Here is a 16,748-nt window from a genome sequence, read left to right as displayed (position 1 = left end):
TTTTTTTCTTTTCTTTTTTTAATTTATTTGGGTGACATTTGTTAGTAAAATTACATAGATTTCAGGTGTATTTTTAAAGGAAGATTACTTGGGCCAGGATGGCCACAATAAACTTGATTCTTTCTATAGCTGATTCCTCTCCCTCTAGCTGCTGGCCACACAAAGTCAGTACCCAGAGCCATATAAAATTAAATGTTCAAATTCTAAAGATCTGGCAATACCAGCTGGCACTTACGAAATAAATGAACTAACTTTAGAAATGACAGAAGCTCACAGCAGCAAATGCTATATCCCTCTTAGTTTGTTTCTTTGCAAATGGTCTCTAGACTTATTACATTAAGTGTGTAAATAACAAAAGTTTCCCTCTTTTTATTCATGACACAGAATGAAAGTTTAAAATTGACATAGCAAAAACAGGAACATTTATTGAGTGCCTAGTATGCCATATGCTCATACACTTCATACACATTCTCTTTTTATCTTCATTGACCCTATGAGATACGTATTATCATGCTCTTACAGAGTTAAGAAAACAGAGATTTAAGTAACTTTCCAAAGGCCATACATCTAGTACCTGGTGGAGCCAGGACTCAAACTCAAGTTCACCTGACCCCAAAGACTGTGTGTGTGTGCATGCTCCACACTAAACACTGCTGCCGAGAGCTAATTACCAATGAAAGGATATCCACATGTACTTAAGAATCATAAAAGACAGTCATTTTATTTTCCAAGATGAAAAGTGTGAAAGAAGTTAATGTCCATGGAAACTGAGTACTAAAAACAGCTCGTGTTTTTATGTGAATCAAATGTAACACTTTTTGTTAGTCCAAGAACTTTTTTTATAAATCCCCATGAAATGTAACAATGATTAACAAACTAGGATCAGAGCAGTTAAGACAAGCAGTATCACAAGCCCAGCTGATTCCAGACCAGCTGGTCTGACTCCAAGTCTAGGGGTCTTTAAACTGTAACAAACACCCCACAGGGCCTGAGACATGCTAATTCTCTAACATCTTCAATGTCTTCCAAACCACTGAAGTTAATCCATCATCTTACATTTCACTTTAAGTTTATTGGTTTCAGTGTAGTTTAATGTATTCTGAGTTTGGGAAACTCCTCAGTGTTTCAAAATGCCAAATAAGAAAAGCAAGAGTTATGTGATTTTGTACATAAAACCTGAGTCTGAAAAAAGATGAGTATTTTCTTAAACCATGAGTCATAGACTCCCCATTATAAATAAGACTACAGCATCTACAATATATAGCACATTTATTTCCAGTTTTTTCATATCCATATCTCGTTTAAATTTTACTCTCTTCTGTACACTTAAAAGAAGAATCATCATTCTCACTTCCAAGATGGGAAAACAGAGGTACAAGGCACACTGGAGGGATTTGCAGGAATATATATGGAGAGCATGCCCAAACTGAAAAATCCCCCAGTGTTCCAAAGGAGTGAACGGGTTCAATTTCAACAAGTAGGTTGACAATGTTCAACTATTACATATAAGGACACCTTCTTACTCAATCAGATCAGGAACAATAATTGGTCTTAATGTCACTGGGTATGCACAAATGTAATAAAATATTTTGGAAATAAGCAAAAACTAATTCTTGGTAAGCACACAACTCAACTCGTGGGATAAAAGCATGTTGGCATACTAGAGAGTAGCCCATCAGCTGCCAACACTGAGCATCTCGTGGGCATAGTGGGACGCGACTGACAGCGGAATTGACAAGATGAGTGCATGGGTGAAAGTGAGGTTGGTTCAGAGAATATTTACTTAACATTCAGCTGGAGTTTAATATACATCTTGTTAAACTGACATCTCTTCATCCTGCACTGTCTTGTTAATGTAGATACTTATCACACACCCAGGAGGAAAATAAAGGATGGCTGTGCAACCCAGAGGAGAGCTCTTCACTCAGGGCTAAGGGATCCTTCATGCTTCTCCAGCTTTTCCGATTTGACAAACTACGCTGACTTACAAACTCCTCAGCTGACTGCAGAGGGTTCCCTTGGCTGCCCACCGCCTCCTGCAGTGCTGACAAGCCTTTCCTGATCATCTGACTACACCACTGTAGCTCTAGCTTTAAAGCTAAATAAACCATTTGTTTGTTTCTGCTAATACATGTATAGTCAACATGTGTGACCAAGCCAAACTGGACCAGTACGCATGTGCTAAGTGACCTGCCAGTGTTGACAGTACATCAACAGCACATCTATACTAGACCCAAGTGATGTGACTCAGAGTCCAGAGTTCTTTAAACTGTGGTAAGCCCAAACTAATTCTTGAACATCTTCTAAACCACTGAAATTTTCAGAAGATTTTTCCATTTAGCACTAAAAAAAGAAAGGGTATATCGTTACTTCAGATACTGGTTCCAATTTTAATTGCACCATTTTGGTTTTCCTCCCATGAGCACAATAGATCACTAGCCTGATAAGCAATTAGAGGTAAGAACTGTATTCATTTGAACTGAGAGAGTCTTTCATCTGTAGATTATTAACACAGACAATAATATACCCATCAGTGCCATCTTAGTTTAATATATGCCAGTGAATACTAGGGAATTTTATAATCATATATGCAATATTTCAAAGCACGCAAAATTCCTATGAAAGTTTTAGTGATGCATAGTATTTCCAGATGTGTTGCCACTAGGCTGAAAAAGATCAAGCCATGCCCAGAATTTATAATGTGAAAAAGATGAGAAGCTGTAGGTAAAACATACTTTCATGAAAACTTGTTAAAACCAGATTTTAATTTGTTAAATAAATCTCTCTTCTTCGATTATGGCACAGACAATATCTTAGAAATTGATGTTGGAAACCATGATATACTTTTAAGTTACTTCTGACCCAATCATTTTTCAATTTAGTACGTTAAACCTAAGTTTATCTATAGATCTATTAGCAGACAAACAACCTTTAACTTTTCATTCTTGTATAGAAATTCAATTTTGTCCATTTTGGTGTATGTACTAATAGAACAACCAAAATAGGTTCCCTGTTATATGAAGTTTTATTAAAATTAAAACAAATCAAAGTAAACCCAATTCTTAATTCAGAATGCTTATTAATGCAAACTTTACTATAGCACAGAACTACATACACATCATGCATACCCACTATCTATATTTTCAAAAAGCATTCATCTCTGGCCTGCCCTCATGCCAATATTCAAATGACCTATCTGCCTGAACTGTATTTCTACGGTTCCTTCTTATGGCTTTCCACATCAAATGTATTCATTCTGGGCCATCTACTGCAATGTATATTTTCATCATTAATATATTGTCTTTCTGATTGGCTTCCATCCTTTTGTTCCCAGCCTTTCTTAATTTACGTGTACAGTCTCTCCCTTTGATTAGAACTAAAAACTCGAAACAAAATATAAAAAGCAACTCTGAAAAATAAGTAATAGATTAGAACAAGAAATCAAAATGTGAAGAATGACCAGTAGAATAACAATGAATGGAATGAATGGAAAGTGCTGCATCCAGTAATAAGCTCTGCGCTGGAAGTGAGAAGTCACTATTAACTAGAGAATGACATTGGGCAAGTCATTTAAATACTCTGACCTTGAGTTCCTCCTCTGTAAAATGGGCATAATGATATCTCTCTGCATCAAAAGGTTGTTGATAAAGTTCAAGTTAGAACACATTAGCAAAAGCACTTTGTAAACTGTAAAATGTCATAAAAATCCTGGACACTAGTGATCTCCAAATGGTTTGACTACATACCCAATTAGTGGAGTCTTTGAGTAAATAACCCCAATGTGTAGATATTTACTTACATATAAATTATATGTGTATACTATTATATTAACATTGTTTGCACTACAAAACAAACACAAAATTAAAAGAATAAGCTAAAATGAAATAAGATTTATATTTTAAATAACTTTATCTATGAAAGGTATAAAACCCTTTTTTGCTTTTACTAAAAATAATAACAACAATGCAAGGTGACTGAATAAGCATAATAGACTTGGCAATTCCAAGATTTGGTTCTAGGTCCAGTTCATTTTGATACTTGGTTATTTGCAGCCAAAAAAAAAATCTTACAAAAGCATGTAGATCCAAATGGGAAAAATAGTCACAGCTTAGCTGAACTATCAGGATACTATCCTATCCCATCTAGCAATTATGCAAAAGTTCTTATCAAAATTCATATGGTAAATTTTTATTTTTTCTGATATCAACCAGCTTATAAGCTTCTTAGAAAGTTTACCCTTTTTACATTTTTATGAAAAGTATTCAAGCCCCTGCACTAACGTGGCTTGGGACTAAAGTCCAGGACACAGGGGATTCCCTACGGCCATGGTATTATAGACCAGTACATTTTATAAGTCAGCTCAGCTCACTTTTTTCCATCATAATACATCAGATAAATTGAATGGACACATTTAAAAGCTGCAGCTGCCTTTCCCAAAGCTTGATGCTCAGGGATGTTTGTCATTGTTTAACATGAACAGTGAATAGAAACTAAACACCAAATAGAAGGGAATATTGGGTCAGTCATGGGATGACAATATGCAGTCAATGAAATTACCACAAGGAGAGTTTAAGAAATAAAATGTTTATGTTAGATTTCAAGATACAAAATTATGCAAAACTATGTGTTTTTAAAAACAATAAAAAGACTCAAAATGTGTCAAAAATTAGAAAGGATTCAAAACCCATGGAAACAGTTTCCAAGTATTTTAAATGTTTCAACATGACAGTTTTTCTACGTGACATACATCATTTCTTGAAAGAAAACCACATAACAATAAAAATATTTCCCAGCATCTGTTTTCAAAATCATCTCCCCATAGCAAAGTTTCTTTCATAAATCAGTTTCTTTCTCACACTCAATTAAAATGTCATCTTTATGTTAAATCAACAAAATTTTTAAAAAATATATGCTAGGTTTCATACTACTGATAACTATCACCAAGGGGGAAAAAAGGTTAAGAAAAATTGGAAGACAATTGTAGTTTCACAAAAGAAAGTACGTAATTCACTTTTAACTTCACGGACTCTCTTCTCCTTGTATATTGTGTCACAAGATAATGAGCAGACCTATGTATAAACAATAACCATGGTCACTCCCATCTCATTATAAGGTATTACAAAGAATCTAATATATTTTAAAGGTTGTGCTTTTATAAAAGCATCTACAACGTTATTATTTCATGCAATTGTAGATTCAACTCCTCTGATTTCCTATAATAGCCTATTAATGATGCAATAAACTTATTTCATGTATGTTATCTCCCTTTTCTAACATGCATGAAAAAGTAAGCCACTCCATCAGCAGTCATGCTTACAGACCTTTGCAAAAAAAATATTATTTTCCTTTTAAGTCATAACTGTTGCAAATATATCTTTTCTGGAACATATTTCCTTTAGTGGCTCTCAGAAAAAAATAACTTGGTTAGGGAAATATAACACAGCAGTGTGATAGGAAAAAATTAAGCACAACATTATAAAGCAAAATTAAGGTTCTCAGAAACCCCAACTCTATCATAAACAAATTTGCCTACATCTAGAACGCTGTACAAAACACTCTTTCCACCCCTTATCCTCATCAAAACTTGATCTTCCCAAGGAAACTACTTCTTTGACCAATAATTAAATAGAATTTTCTCATTCTTCCACACCTATCGCAGCAGTCTAGGAGGCAATTTTAGCATTCTCATAGGGTAGATCTTCTACGCCACTTTCAGACCCATGTGTTTCTGTCTTTAAATTTCTATATACACCACTTCCTATCCTTCTAGAGTTTGCTCTCTCTTACTGCCACTACAACCAATCTTTAATGTCACTGAGACCTCAGGTCCCCTGACTCCTCCTACTACATGGTCTATCAGGTCTCTTCTTTTCTCATTTCTTTTCCTATCTGGACTGAATTCCCTGGGCCCACCACTTAACGTTATTTTATTATCTCAATTCTCTGTACCTACTCTGACAATCCCCAGGATCAATCTAACCATTTTCCTGCTGTATCCCAATACAGAGAAAGCGAAGCAATGGTGGGGAAGAAAATGATCATATAACCACATGAACTAGTACCACTTCCACCTCCACCGGGCCACCAGGGTTGCTCAGCAAATCTTTCACTGGTTCCTAATTTGTTTCCCAAAATAACCAGTCTAACATCAAGTTTCCTACCCAACTCTCACTTCAACCTCCTTCTTGGCAAATTTTTACCTCCTACTTCAAAGTAAAAACAAGAGTAGGTTAGGCTCCTTCTCTGAGCTTCTAATCCTCAAACTATAAACTTTTCTATACCCAGCCCATCTTCATCTCTCTTCTTATAAAAGGACTGGTCCTATTTGAGGCTAACTCCATTTCCCTCTGACTTATCTGAAATCTTGTTACATAAATTATCTATCTCCAAATCTCTAATGTTTGTGTGTTTTTACAAACTGAGATCCCTGGATCTATAAAACATGTTGAACCTCTGTCATCTTAAAAAGAAAATTCTGCCATGACCCCCTATGTTCACTTGATATTTCATTCATAGATTCTAAATCCATGTCTGATACACAGTTGACATGCAGTTAAAGAATCCACTCAATAAGGAATTAATGGATATAAATATCGAGATTTGTAAATGCCCGCCTGTAGAAATACTTACATGATAGCTTCTCCTCACTGAGACTTCTGCCTGTGGCCCAAGTTTGGAACTAACTAAAATTATTGAGTTCATGGTCAAAAGTTCCCAAATGAACACGCTATCAGAAGCTAAAGCTCTGTCCTCACTGCTTTTCCACCTCAAAATAGATATTTGGGATCTGGAAAATAATTTTCTTTTGTTTTAATTGGGATATAGTTGTCCCAGAGATCTGTTGGCACACATATCCAATATAGTACGTATCTGCGAAGAGTAAGATAGGCTTTCAAATATTATTGACATCCTAACAGGGGTATAAATGTTTTCAGATTTTTGGGGTAGGTACCCAGAAGAGGGATTGTTGGGTCATATGGTAATTCTATTTTTAATTTTTTTAAAAAAAGACACATACATTCAGTGTAATGATTAGACTATTACATTTAGCAATCAACAGCATGGGAGCAAAAAAAAATAAATCTACACTAAAACATTTTGTTGGAATGCTTTACACTTTCCACAGAACAGAAACTAAAATGACCTGTTATACAATTGGTCACAGATACAGTTCTCAAGTTCTTTGCCCATACACGAGTATTGTCTAAAACGTATCTCCTTTATAGCAGCTAGACCCTGCCACCACTGTGATTGGCTGAGTTCACAAATCTTTGTAACCTGTAGCTTCCCTGTCACTTCTCTGGCTCTCCTCTCCTGCTGAGCTTTGTTTCCTGGCAGTAATTAAAACCTCCTGCCACTGCTATAGCTGCTCCTGCCACTAGAACCGCCATAGCCACCTTGGTTTGGCAAAGTGTTGGCCTTCACCATCATAGGGGCCAGAGCTTCTGCCTCCAAAGTTTCTTCCTTTCATGGTTCCAAAATTTGAAGATTGTTGTAGTTGCCAAAATCGTTGTAGCTTCCGCCACCTCCACAATTGCTTCCATCATTACCAAAACCATTATAGCCTTCCCAACTGTCACCATATCCTCCACCATCACGATTGACCAAAGCCACCTCAACCACTGACATGTCCTCCACGACCAAAGTTGTCTGTCATTCCCACCAAAACCACCTCCTCGACCACCACCGAGTTTCCAGAACCACTTCGACCTCTTTGGCTGGATGAAGCACTAGCCATGTCTTGCTTAGACAGGGCTTTCCTCACGTCACAGTTGTGGCCATTCACAGTATGGGATTTCTGAATGACAATCTTGTCTACAGAGTCATGGTCATCAAAGGTCAGAAAAGCAGAGTCTCTCTTCTTGCCACTGCCTCGGTCAGTCAGGATTTCAGTCACTCCAGTTTTCCCACTGTTCAAAATTATTTCTTAGGTGATGTTCTTTACAGTCTTCTTTAATACCACCCACAAAAATCTTCCACAGTGCAGTGGGCACCAGGTCTTTGAGAGTCTTCTCTTGAGACAGCCCTCTGTTCCCACAACTCTTCATCTACCTGTGTGGCCTTGCATTCACGTTGCATCCACCTCCTCCATGATGGCACAACGTGACAAACCCAAAGCCTCTGGAGCACTTGGTGTCTGATCTCTCATCACCACACAGTCTGTGAATGTATCCTGTTGTTCAGAATGGTTCCCCAGACTCTCATTGATTGTCTCAAAGCTCAAACCTCCAAAAAAGAGCTTCTGCAGCTGTTCAGACTCCTTGGGAGACTCTGACTTAGACTGGAGGACCGGGGGAGGGGAGACTTCAGCAATGCCGACTCGGCGGCGTCCACCGACAGAAAGGAGTGATCTGATCCTATAGTTTTAAAAAGGCAACTCTACTCCCTATATTTCCCCAGTCCCCACCAAACTTTTCAGTTTATTGCATGTTTTACCTAAAAACTGCCAAGTTGGGCTTTTAAATAAGGAGCAGCAAGGCTTTAGTTGAGCTATTCACCACAAAGCACTTGTATAAATGCTCATTATCAAGTTTACTACTACATTATTTGTTGCTTTTAGTAACCTCTCTTTGGTCACTGCCTCTGGACAGGATTTGGTTATGGGTTAGCTTGGTTACAGGCTATGATGTACTGTGGTAACATATAAATCCTAAAAACCAGTGCCTTAACAACAAAGGTTTCCTTCTTGGTCATGCAAAATCCTCTTTAGGTCACATGATTCTCTAGGGCAGGTATCCTGAAGTGACAATGAGGTGTTCCAGGTTACTTCCATTTTGTGTCATCACCATCTCAAACATGACTCGTATTTCCTCAGCAAGTGAAGTGAAAGCATAGACAACTAACTCATCCCCAATAGTCTATGCTTTCATCGCTTATACCAATCACATGACAATCAAGGTTGAAAAAGGCAGTCTTTCTGTGTTCCGAGGAGGATGGAAATGAAACAACTCAGTTAACTGAGTTTTGTCTCTGCCACAATGATAAAATCCGTTGTGAAAATGATGTGAAGTAGGTACTACTATAATCCCTTCTTATAATTGAAGGAAACCAAGGCTCAGAAATGCTTCTCTGCAGCCTGAATATAGAGGAGGTGTGTCTATGTAATTCCAGAGCTCCATCCAATCTTGAACCATTTTAGTCTGCCTGATGTCCATGCAGAACCTGTACCGTATTATTACCATGAGTCAAAGTAGCAGAGGAGCTCAATTTTCCATAAGCCTAAAGTAAGGTTGTGCCCCACCTCCCATTTTTTTAACAAGTAACTTGATGTAACATTTGAACAAGATACATGCACTTGATATAGAAAACAGAAAAACAAGTATTCTTTCAAAAACTGATATGTTTTATTACTTTAAATTAGAAATGGCCTCATTAGACAATTGGAATGCTAGTTAGTTATTACCAGAAATGTACAGTTTAAACCTATAATATTATATGTCAATTATATCTCAATAAAGCTGGGGAAAAAATATTACCAGAAGGTAATATTTTGTTTCTGGTAGTGATTCCCCAATCTTTAACTGTAAATATAACAATCTCATAAAATAAGTTATCACATGCAGTTAGCTTGGTGTACTTACCACAAAAGTTTTATCTTGAAAAGTTCATGAGGAAGGAGCATTGCTCAAAACTACCAGCACTGCTCAGTTTCAAAGGAAACTTTGGTTTAAACTGTGGATACTCGCTCATCCCACCAGATTTTGGAAGAAATCCTCATAATTTTCCTTGGGTTTCAAAACAGAATACTTAGCCTACCACAGATCAACCTTGACTTTTCATTTTTCTTTTACTTCTACTTTTAAGATCAACTATCTCTTTAAAAATATGTTCTCAACTCAATCTGTAACACAAAATAGCTGCACTGCTGATATTTCTGAGGTAGCATAATTAGGAACTCATTGCTAACTACTACTGTTACAAATTGAGCTGAGAGATAAAATGTTTATAAAGAACTGTTCAAAGTGCACAGAAGTTATCCATCCCTCCAGATGTTATAAATCTAGCTCTGGTGAAGTTAGACCAACAGAGACCTGAGTACCTGGGCCACCCTGTACACACAACGTTAAGAACTGCTTTTACTGAATTATACTGTGGCACGAAGATTGGTAAAATAAAGTCCCAAGAAACCATGGCTATCAAGTTACTATCTAGGAAACTGTCCATTACAATATCCAAGAAAATCTTTACTTCTGAGCAACGAGTTTGTTCTATCGTATGAGCTCTGTAACCTAGTATCAACGGCTAGAGAACTCAGAGCCAAACTTACAGCCTAACAAGCTTCAGATTACCACGGTAGGCTTTCCCTGGCCCCATTTTATGTCCGTCTGCACCTTTTCCATTTTTCTTTTGCTTCCACTTTTAACTTCTGTTTTACTATTTTGTGATAATCTACATTATAACTGTTTTAAATCCTTTTTAGGGCAAAGCAGAGGAACACTGAAATGAATAGATCAAGAGTTTCCTGGGGCCCTTTTAAGATCCTTTGTAGGATCCAGATCCATATACTTTTAATAGAATTGTACATATTTGGTGACTAAAGGTTCAGGATGAACTAAAGCCAAATGCTTTTTATCCACTGAATTACTTAAACTTGCTCTTGGAGAGTTGGCCAGGGGCTGGTGAATTTTTGCTTAAGAAGTGAAATACTATGTGTTAGCTAAACTGATATCTCTAAGAGGTATATATAAGGCACATGATCAAAAATTGTTATTAAAGCTGCAACCAGTCAGTAAATTTTACCTGGTATACATTTCCTTTCTGATGCAAGAAAACTTTCTGAAGACAAATCTGATTCAATGATTTAAAAATGATCAGCAAGAAAAATGGTTATCATTTTTATTTATAAACTACCAGGGAAAGTTGCTATTTCCTTAGGGAGGAAAAAGGTGAGAAAAGGAGAATTTTGACCAAGTATGTGGCATCTCCAGGACTTGAAAAGGCCTTAGGAAAAAAAAACAGAGAAAGTCTTTCCCTTGGGATAGAGACTGGTATACCTAAAGGAGATAAGGACCTGAAGTTATCTCGGGGCTTACTAATAGTGGTAGAGCTCCAAGAAGCACCTTTTCCAAAACACTTAAAGAAATGTATTGACAAGGCAGTTTTTAATACCATGATAAGTTACTGGAGAAAGTGAGGTGAAAGCAAGACTGTCATACATTTGGAGAGGCAATCAAAGAGTTGTCTTTTTGGGCTCACTCCTATTGACAGAAACCCTACAGCTCAAAATCCAAATAGAGGGAAGAGTACAGATGACCAATATGCCAATTATCCCTTGCTATGAATGAAACAAATAAGAAACAGCTGCCAGGGCTCACTCTCTTAATAAACAGCACTCCCAAACTATCTTATGAGAAAACAAACAGAAGGAACAGAGGAGTTATAGGAAAAACGACAAGTTCAAATTTTGTATATATCAAAATGTGAGATACCAAGTGGAGATATCCAAAAGGCAATTGGACATACGGGATTGGAACCAAGAAAAGAGGTCTTGGCTAGAAAAATAGGCCAGAAAAGCATTAGCTACATTAATAACTCAGAGAAGGCTTTTGCAAATCTTCAGCCGAAATAAAGTCCACTTAAAAGATGATGGTTATTACCATACACAAGCTCTACAAAGTGCCTAATTAAACAAGAAACTCTTGATGGATTCCGTCTACTGCAGGGTAATGTACTCATGCACAATTTTTACCTTCATCTGGACAAACTTGCCATATGTAAGTCTTAAGAGTAAACTCACACGTCTTTACTAATTGATATGCTACAATAATTTTCTCATTTGGTATACGCCTCCTCTTTTGATTTTTTGTTTCCAAATCCATTGTCCCAATTCTGTTATGAACAGATATTTGTTCTACTGCAGGCAGATAGTAAAAGCAGGTGCAATTCTCAACATTAAGAATTACATGCAAGTGAGTTTTCCAACATTATCATTAACAGAATTCTGGTACCAGAAGGCTTAGAGATTCCAGATTACTTTATTTTTTTCAACAGAAACCTCTCTAACAGTTTGAATACACCTCTGTTCAAGAGCATATTTTCCTGAATGTCTGTTTTTGATTGAGAAAATTTACTTAAATGTAATTTCCCAAGAAATTAGAAGACATTTCTACATATGCATAAGTTTACTTGTTAAAGCCTATTCAACGTGTTTTATGAAGAGTTTCATTTAATGTAAAAATTGCAGTGAAGAAATAATTTTCCTAACTTATGACATATAATCTGGTTAACAAAATATAGTTAAAGTAAAATAAATCTGAATAAATAAATGGGAATACTTTACATATGTTATGTTTAAACTGGTTTCCTTGTGTAAAATCTGAATGTTTTTAATATTTCTAACTGGCTTAAAAACTTTTCAGTCATTGACAGTAAGTTGAAAATCTGTTTTTTCATCTACTTTTACTTTTATTTTCCAATTACAGTTCACATTCAATATTATTTTATGAGAATTTACTTTAAAACAGTCATATAAAATATAAATCAAATCACAGAATTTTCACTCATCTCACCTCCATAGTTATATTATACCAACACTGCGGCATACATTCAGTAAGGACAGCTATAAATAAAGGATGGTAATACTTCCTTTTAGAAATGATAAAATACTGAAGAGAGAACACAAACAAACATACACCCCAAAGAGGAAAATTAAGTTTAGCATTTTTCTGACCACAAACTAAATATTCACTAACAAGATTCTTAGGACTCACTTTTGTTTACATAATCCTTATTAAAATAAAAGGATATCATTAAATAAAAATATCAGTAAATACTTCCTTTTCTGTATAGCTCCTTAGGCTAAACCTACAAAATCAGGTATGATTTTGTTGAAGGAAAGTACTATGATCCTCCGAACAGTTGCATCCTTTCCCCACACAAAGAAAATGCAAATGATACCCAATTTAATGCATGTTAACCAACCACTCTTATCAATTAAAATTACAACAGAGCTAGAGGAAGAGAAGAAAAAGTAGTGAAGTGTGTTTAAAATTGTACTTTCTTACCAAAATGTTGCTGTAGAGCCCAAGAGGAATTTGAGGCCCGAGCAGACAGTATCTTTTCAACAGTTGGAGGAAGTCTCCTCCAATTAGTAAACTCCAAAGTGAAGATAAGGGTGTCATCGCTGACCGAGTCAATCCTGTATCAGCAAGATGTTAACACGCTGTTAGACACAAAATACACCAAGGATTCGCTCTGAAAACAAACACCACATGCCTATTCTCACAGTATCTTAATATGGAAGGCAGACAGAAAAGTGAGGCATAGAAAACATTCATGTAACTGGAGACACGTTCCGTGGATATGAATAATCATCCCCAGGTTCCTACAGGAAAAATGAACTGACTCTGAGTGTAGTTGTCCAGTGGGTGACAAGAGGAATCTCCACTCTTGTAGAAAGTGGGAACTTTCCTTCCCATTCCCCAGCAGTAACACTAGGAAGACAGAGAAAGCACCAGTGTCATCTGTGGATTTGCCATTATCTCCTCCCAACTAGACCATCTTGCACATCTAGATTGGTCATCCTTATAGACATGTAACAGTCCTAAAAGGATAAAACCCAAACATCCAAAGCTATACCTAAAATGAGTATATGAGGGCGATGGCTTGTTTCTGCCCAACTCCCGAGATGTACAATTGTTCTCTTCTAAGAGCCTTTCCCATTATACATTCAGCTCTGAAGGATCAGAATAAGTTTTGTCTCTAAGAACTGAAACAAGGTGTTCAAGACAAACAGTTTTCCCTCTATTTTTTTCAAAATAATGTCAGATTTCCTACCAACCCACCCAAGAGACTTACCCAAATTTTATAAGCACTTGAAACCTAATAGAAAGAGTTAACTAAGGACTAAGAAAAGTTCTCATTTCTATTGCCACCTCCACTAGTTACAAACATGAAATTCTTGAAGCTCTAGATCCTGGGGCTATTCTCTCTAAAATGAGAATAACACTTCATCTCCCTATTTTAGCGGACTATTTGTGAAAATAATGTGAGAAAATATAGTAGACATACTTTTAAAACTATAAAATGTCATATAAATATTTGATATTACTAGAACTGGTTTGAAATTTTCAGTATTTCATTTTCAGTAGGCCTTATAATATGAAATTTAGTCAAAGCTTAAAGAGAACTATAGATTCTAAGAAGATTCCCCATCTCATACTCAATTAGATACTCCCCTACCATTACACTGTTTGAAGAAAAAGAAAATGATTAGGGAGGGTGTCTAGTAATTATGTCAAAAACAGAAATTCTTTTCAAGGTTGTTTTTTTGGAGTACTGAGCAAGAACTAAAGAAGGGGGAAAAAGTAGAAAGAAGGAAAATAAACTGAACAATACTATAAACTTTTTATCTCAAAGACAATTTATTTCTTGTAATTCAGGGTCAAATGACTGATTAGAGTATGAAAATTATTCCTCAAATTCTTAATTATCTAATATGCAAACCTATGTAACGAAGAACTCAGTTTTGGGCAAATGCCTTGTGAAAACATTTTACTTCTCAAGAAGCTCTCAATAAAATTACAACTTATCTGGAAATACTAAGAATAAATTAAATCATAAAGTATATTCAAAGGCAAAAAACTCCTCCTTGACTTTCTAGGAACCCCACACCAACGGTTACTTGGTTCTGGTTCCTTATTTCATTGACAATGGCTTTATTTATCTGCGTTAATGTGCTCTAAGTCTCACTGGGACCAAATACAAAGTCGTTTTTGTGCAGTTATCTAAACACATGAGAAATAAATCTGTTTACACAGTTTTAGTTAATATGACGATTTTATTTTATCAATGCTGATGCCACTAAAAATGTATTGTTACTATACTACACTGACCATTATGTTGTACAAAGCAGTTGTACAGTCATAAATGAGTGACAGTCAGCTAAATGCACGGATGACATTTATTTTCTATTACTTACTAATTACATTTGGTGGGGGTTGGGGGCACCTAGTCTTGCATTTAAAGTTGAAAAAAATATTTCAACTTGGTAGATTATATTGTGACAGGCAATTATTCAGCCAGATACATTTTTAAAGACTGTCTAAGACAAGCAATACCTACGAAAGACATTTATAATTTACATGACAAAGATTAAGCAACAGATTTACATGTGATATAAATAAGATATAACCAAAATCCACTTTAACAACATACTGGAATTTTTATGGGAGAATTTTTCTTATAACATCTCTAGGAATGTAAATTTCATCAAAGAAAGCAAAACATTTATCATATTCAGTGTAAACACTGCCTCTATCCATTCAATAAAAGATCAGTGAACAAAATCTTGACCATGTTAAGCATCTTTATTGCTAAAGTGAAATTTTCTACTGCATTTTTTTCTAATGAATATAAAGTGACTGAAGTTACTCCTTCTAAGTAAACTATATACAATTGGCATTCTCAATTCAGATAGCTACAAGTTTTACAATTTACTTCAAAATAATTTGTACTTGACTGGGTCTTCACTCTTTTCTATCCTAACCCATCCAATAAATATAGTTCACACCCAGTAGCTTACTTCTCAAATGGGCTATTCGCACTGGGGGCAGGGGGCCTAGGATGGAAGAATATACTTTACAACCTTCTAGGAAAATAAAGCTAAATAATTCCCTCTCCTTCCAGCAGCCTATATAGTTGGCTGAGGAGGAAAGGAAAAAAAGGCAGTATTTAATTTTTTTTCTTGCATAGATTATTCCTAACTTAGGAGTAGAAAGGAGCAAGAAAAGTTGGCACAGAAACCCCCAGGTTAGGCAAGGGATTAAGGTACCTGAAAGTCAGTGATGTAACTACCACATCCCTATGGATACACAGGGCTAAGGCAGCATAGCACAGAGGTTAGAAAGACAGACTTGAGCCTAAACAGGACAGCCTAGGTCCAAATCTAAGCTCCAGCACTAAGCAGCGGTGTGAGCTTGAGCAAGTATGTTCATCACTCTGTGCCTCAATTTTGTCCTCTGTAAAATAAAAAATAATAGTATCTCGTGGACTTCATATTAAATGAGCTAATACATTAAAGAACTTAAAATACTGCCTACTATGTGTTAGACAGTATTCTAAGTGTCGGTTAAAGAAATAAAGAAACTAGAAATCAGCACAGAGTGTGAAAGGTGAAAGTAATGGGCAAGTAATACGGAGTCAAGTTAGTAGCCTCAACGGAGGAACACAAAGAGTGCGGCTGAGAAGCAAGTGCGTGCCTTGGGAACAAGCACCGAGTGGGGTGAGAGAGGAGAGGAAACACACTGTCAGGACTGTCCACAGCTACCCGACAGGCTCGGTTACATTTCCAGCAGCAGTCAGGGAGTGAATCCTGGAATGGTGAGGGGCCACTGCTGCCAACTGTCAAGAGCCCAGACACAACAATAGAATTCACTAAGTAAAAAGTGAAGGGTATTTAAATAGCTTTGCTCATAGCCAGATATAGCATTCATTAGCTAGTATCTCAGTTATGTGTGTGTATATTTGTAAAGACAAATATACACATACAAATAGCTTTTAAAAACCAGAGATTTCTCAATGAATTGTCAATCTTTATATTTTATTGAATTATTTTAAAAACACAATGGTTTTTTGTGAAAATTTATTGAAAAGGTATAGAGAGAATTGCAACAATGGGTATTTGACAGATAACTGTACTAATCAGCTGTTGGAGAAAGGCATAAGTACAATCAGGGACTCAACCTGTTGTAAACCATAAACAAAAAGTAACAGCAAAAGGTGTATATACACTTTGTTTTTCTTCTATA

The 16,748-nt window shown here is 36.1% G+C and overlaps 1 protein-coding gene across 3 annotated transcripts in view; it reads right to left on the bottom strand.

The window, feature by feature from the left end:
- ASB3 (ankyrin repeat and SOCS box containing 3) overlaps positions 1–16,748 on the bottom strand; it is a 92,339-nt gene that overhangs the window by 3,966 nt on the left and 71,625 nt on the right. For all 3 annotated transcript variants that reach the window (XM_019719439.3, XM_019719447.3, XM_074331985.2), the window contains one exon: positions 13,005–13,138. In XM_019719439.3, coding sequence (XP_019574998.2) covers positions 13,005–13,138 — 134 coding nt within the window. The remainder of the gene's footprint in view (positions 1–13,004; positions 13,139–16,748) is intronic.

Source organism: Rhinolophus sinicus, chromosome 2 (assembly GCF_057876585.1).
Source record: "Rhinolophus sinicus isolate RSI-liver-muscle chromosome 2, RSI-T2T, whole genome shotgun sequence".
Taxonomy (NCBI): Eukaryota; Metazoa; Chordata; class Mammalia; order Chiroptera; family Rhinolophidae; genus Rhinolophus; species Rhinolophus sinicus.
The sequence above is the reverse complement of the archived record's forward strand: the minus strand, read 5'-3'. Positions and strand labels throughout refer to the sequence as shown.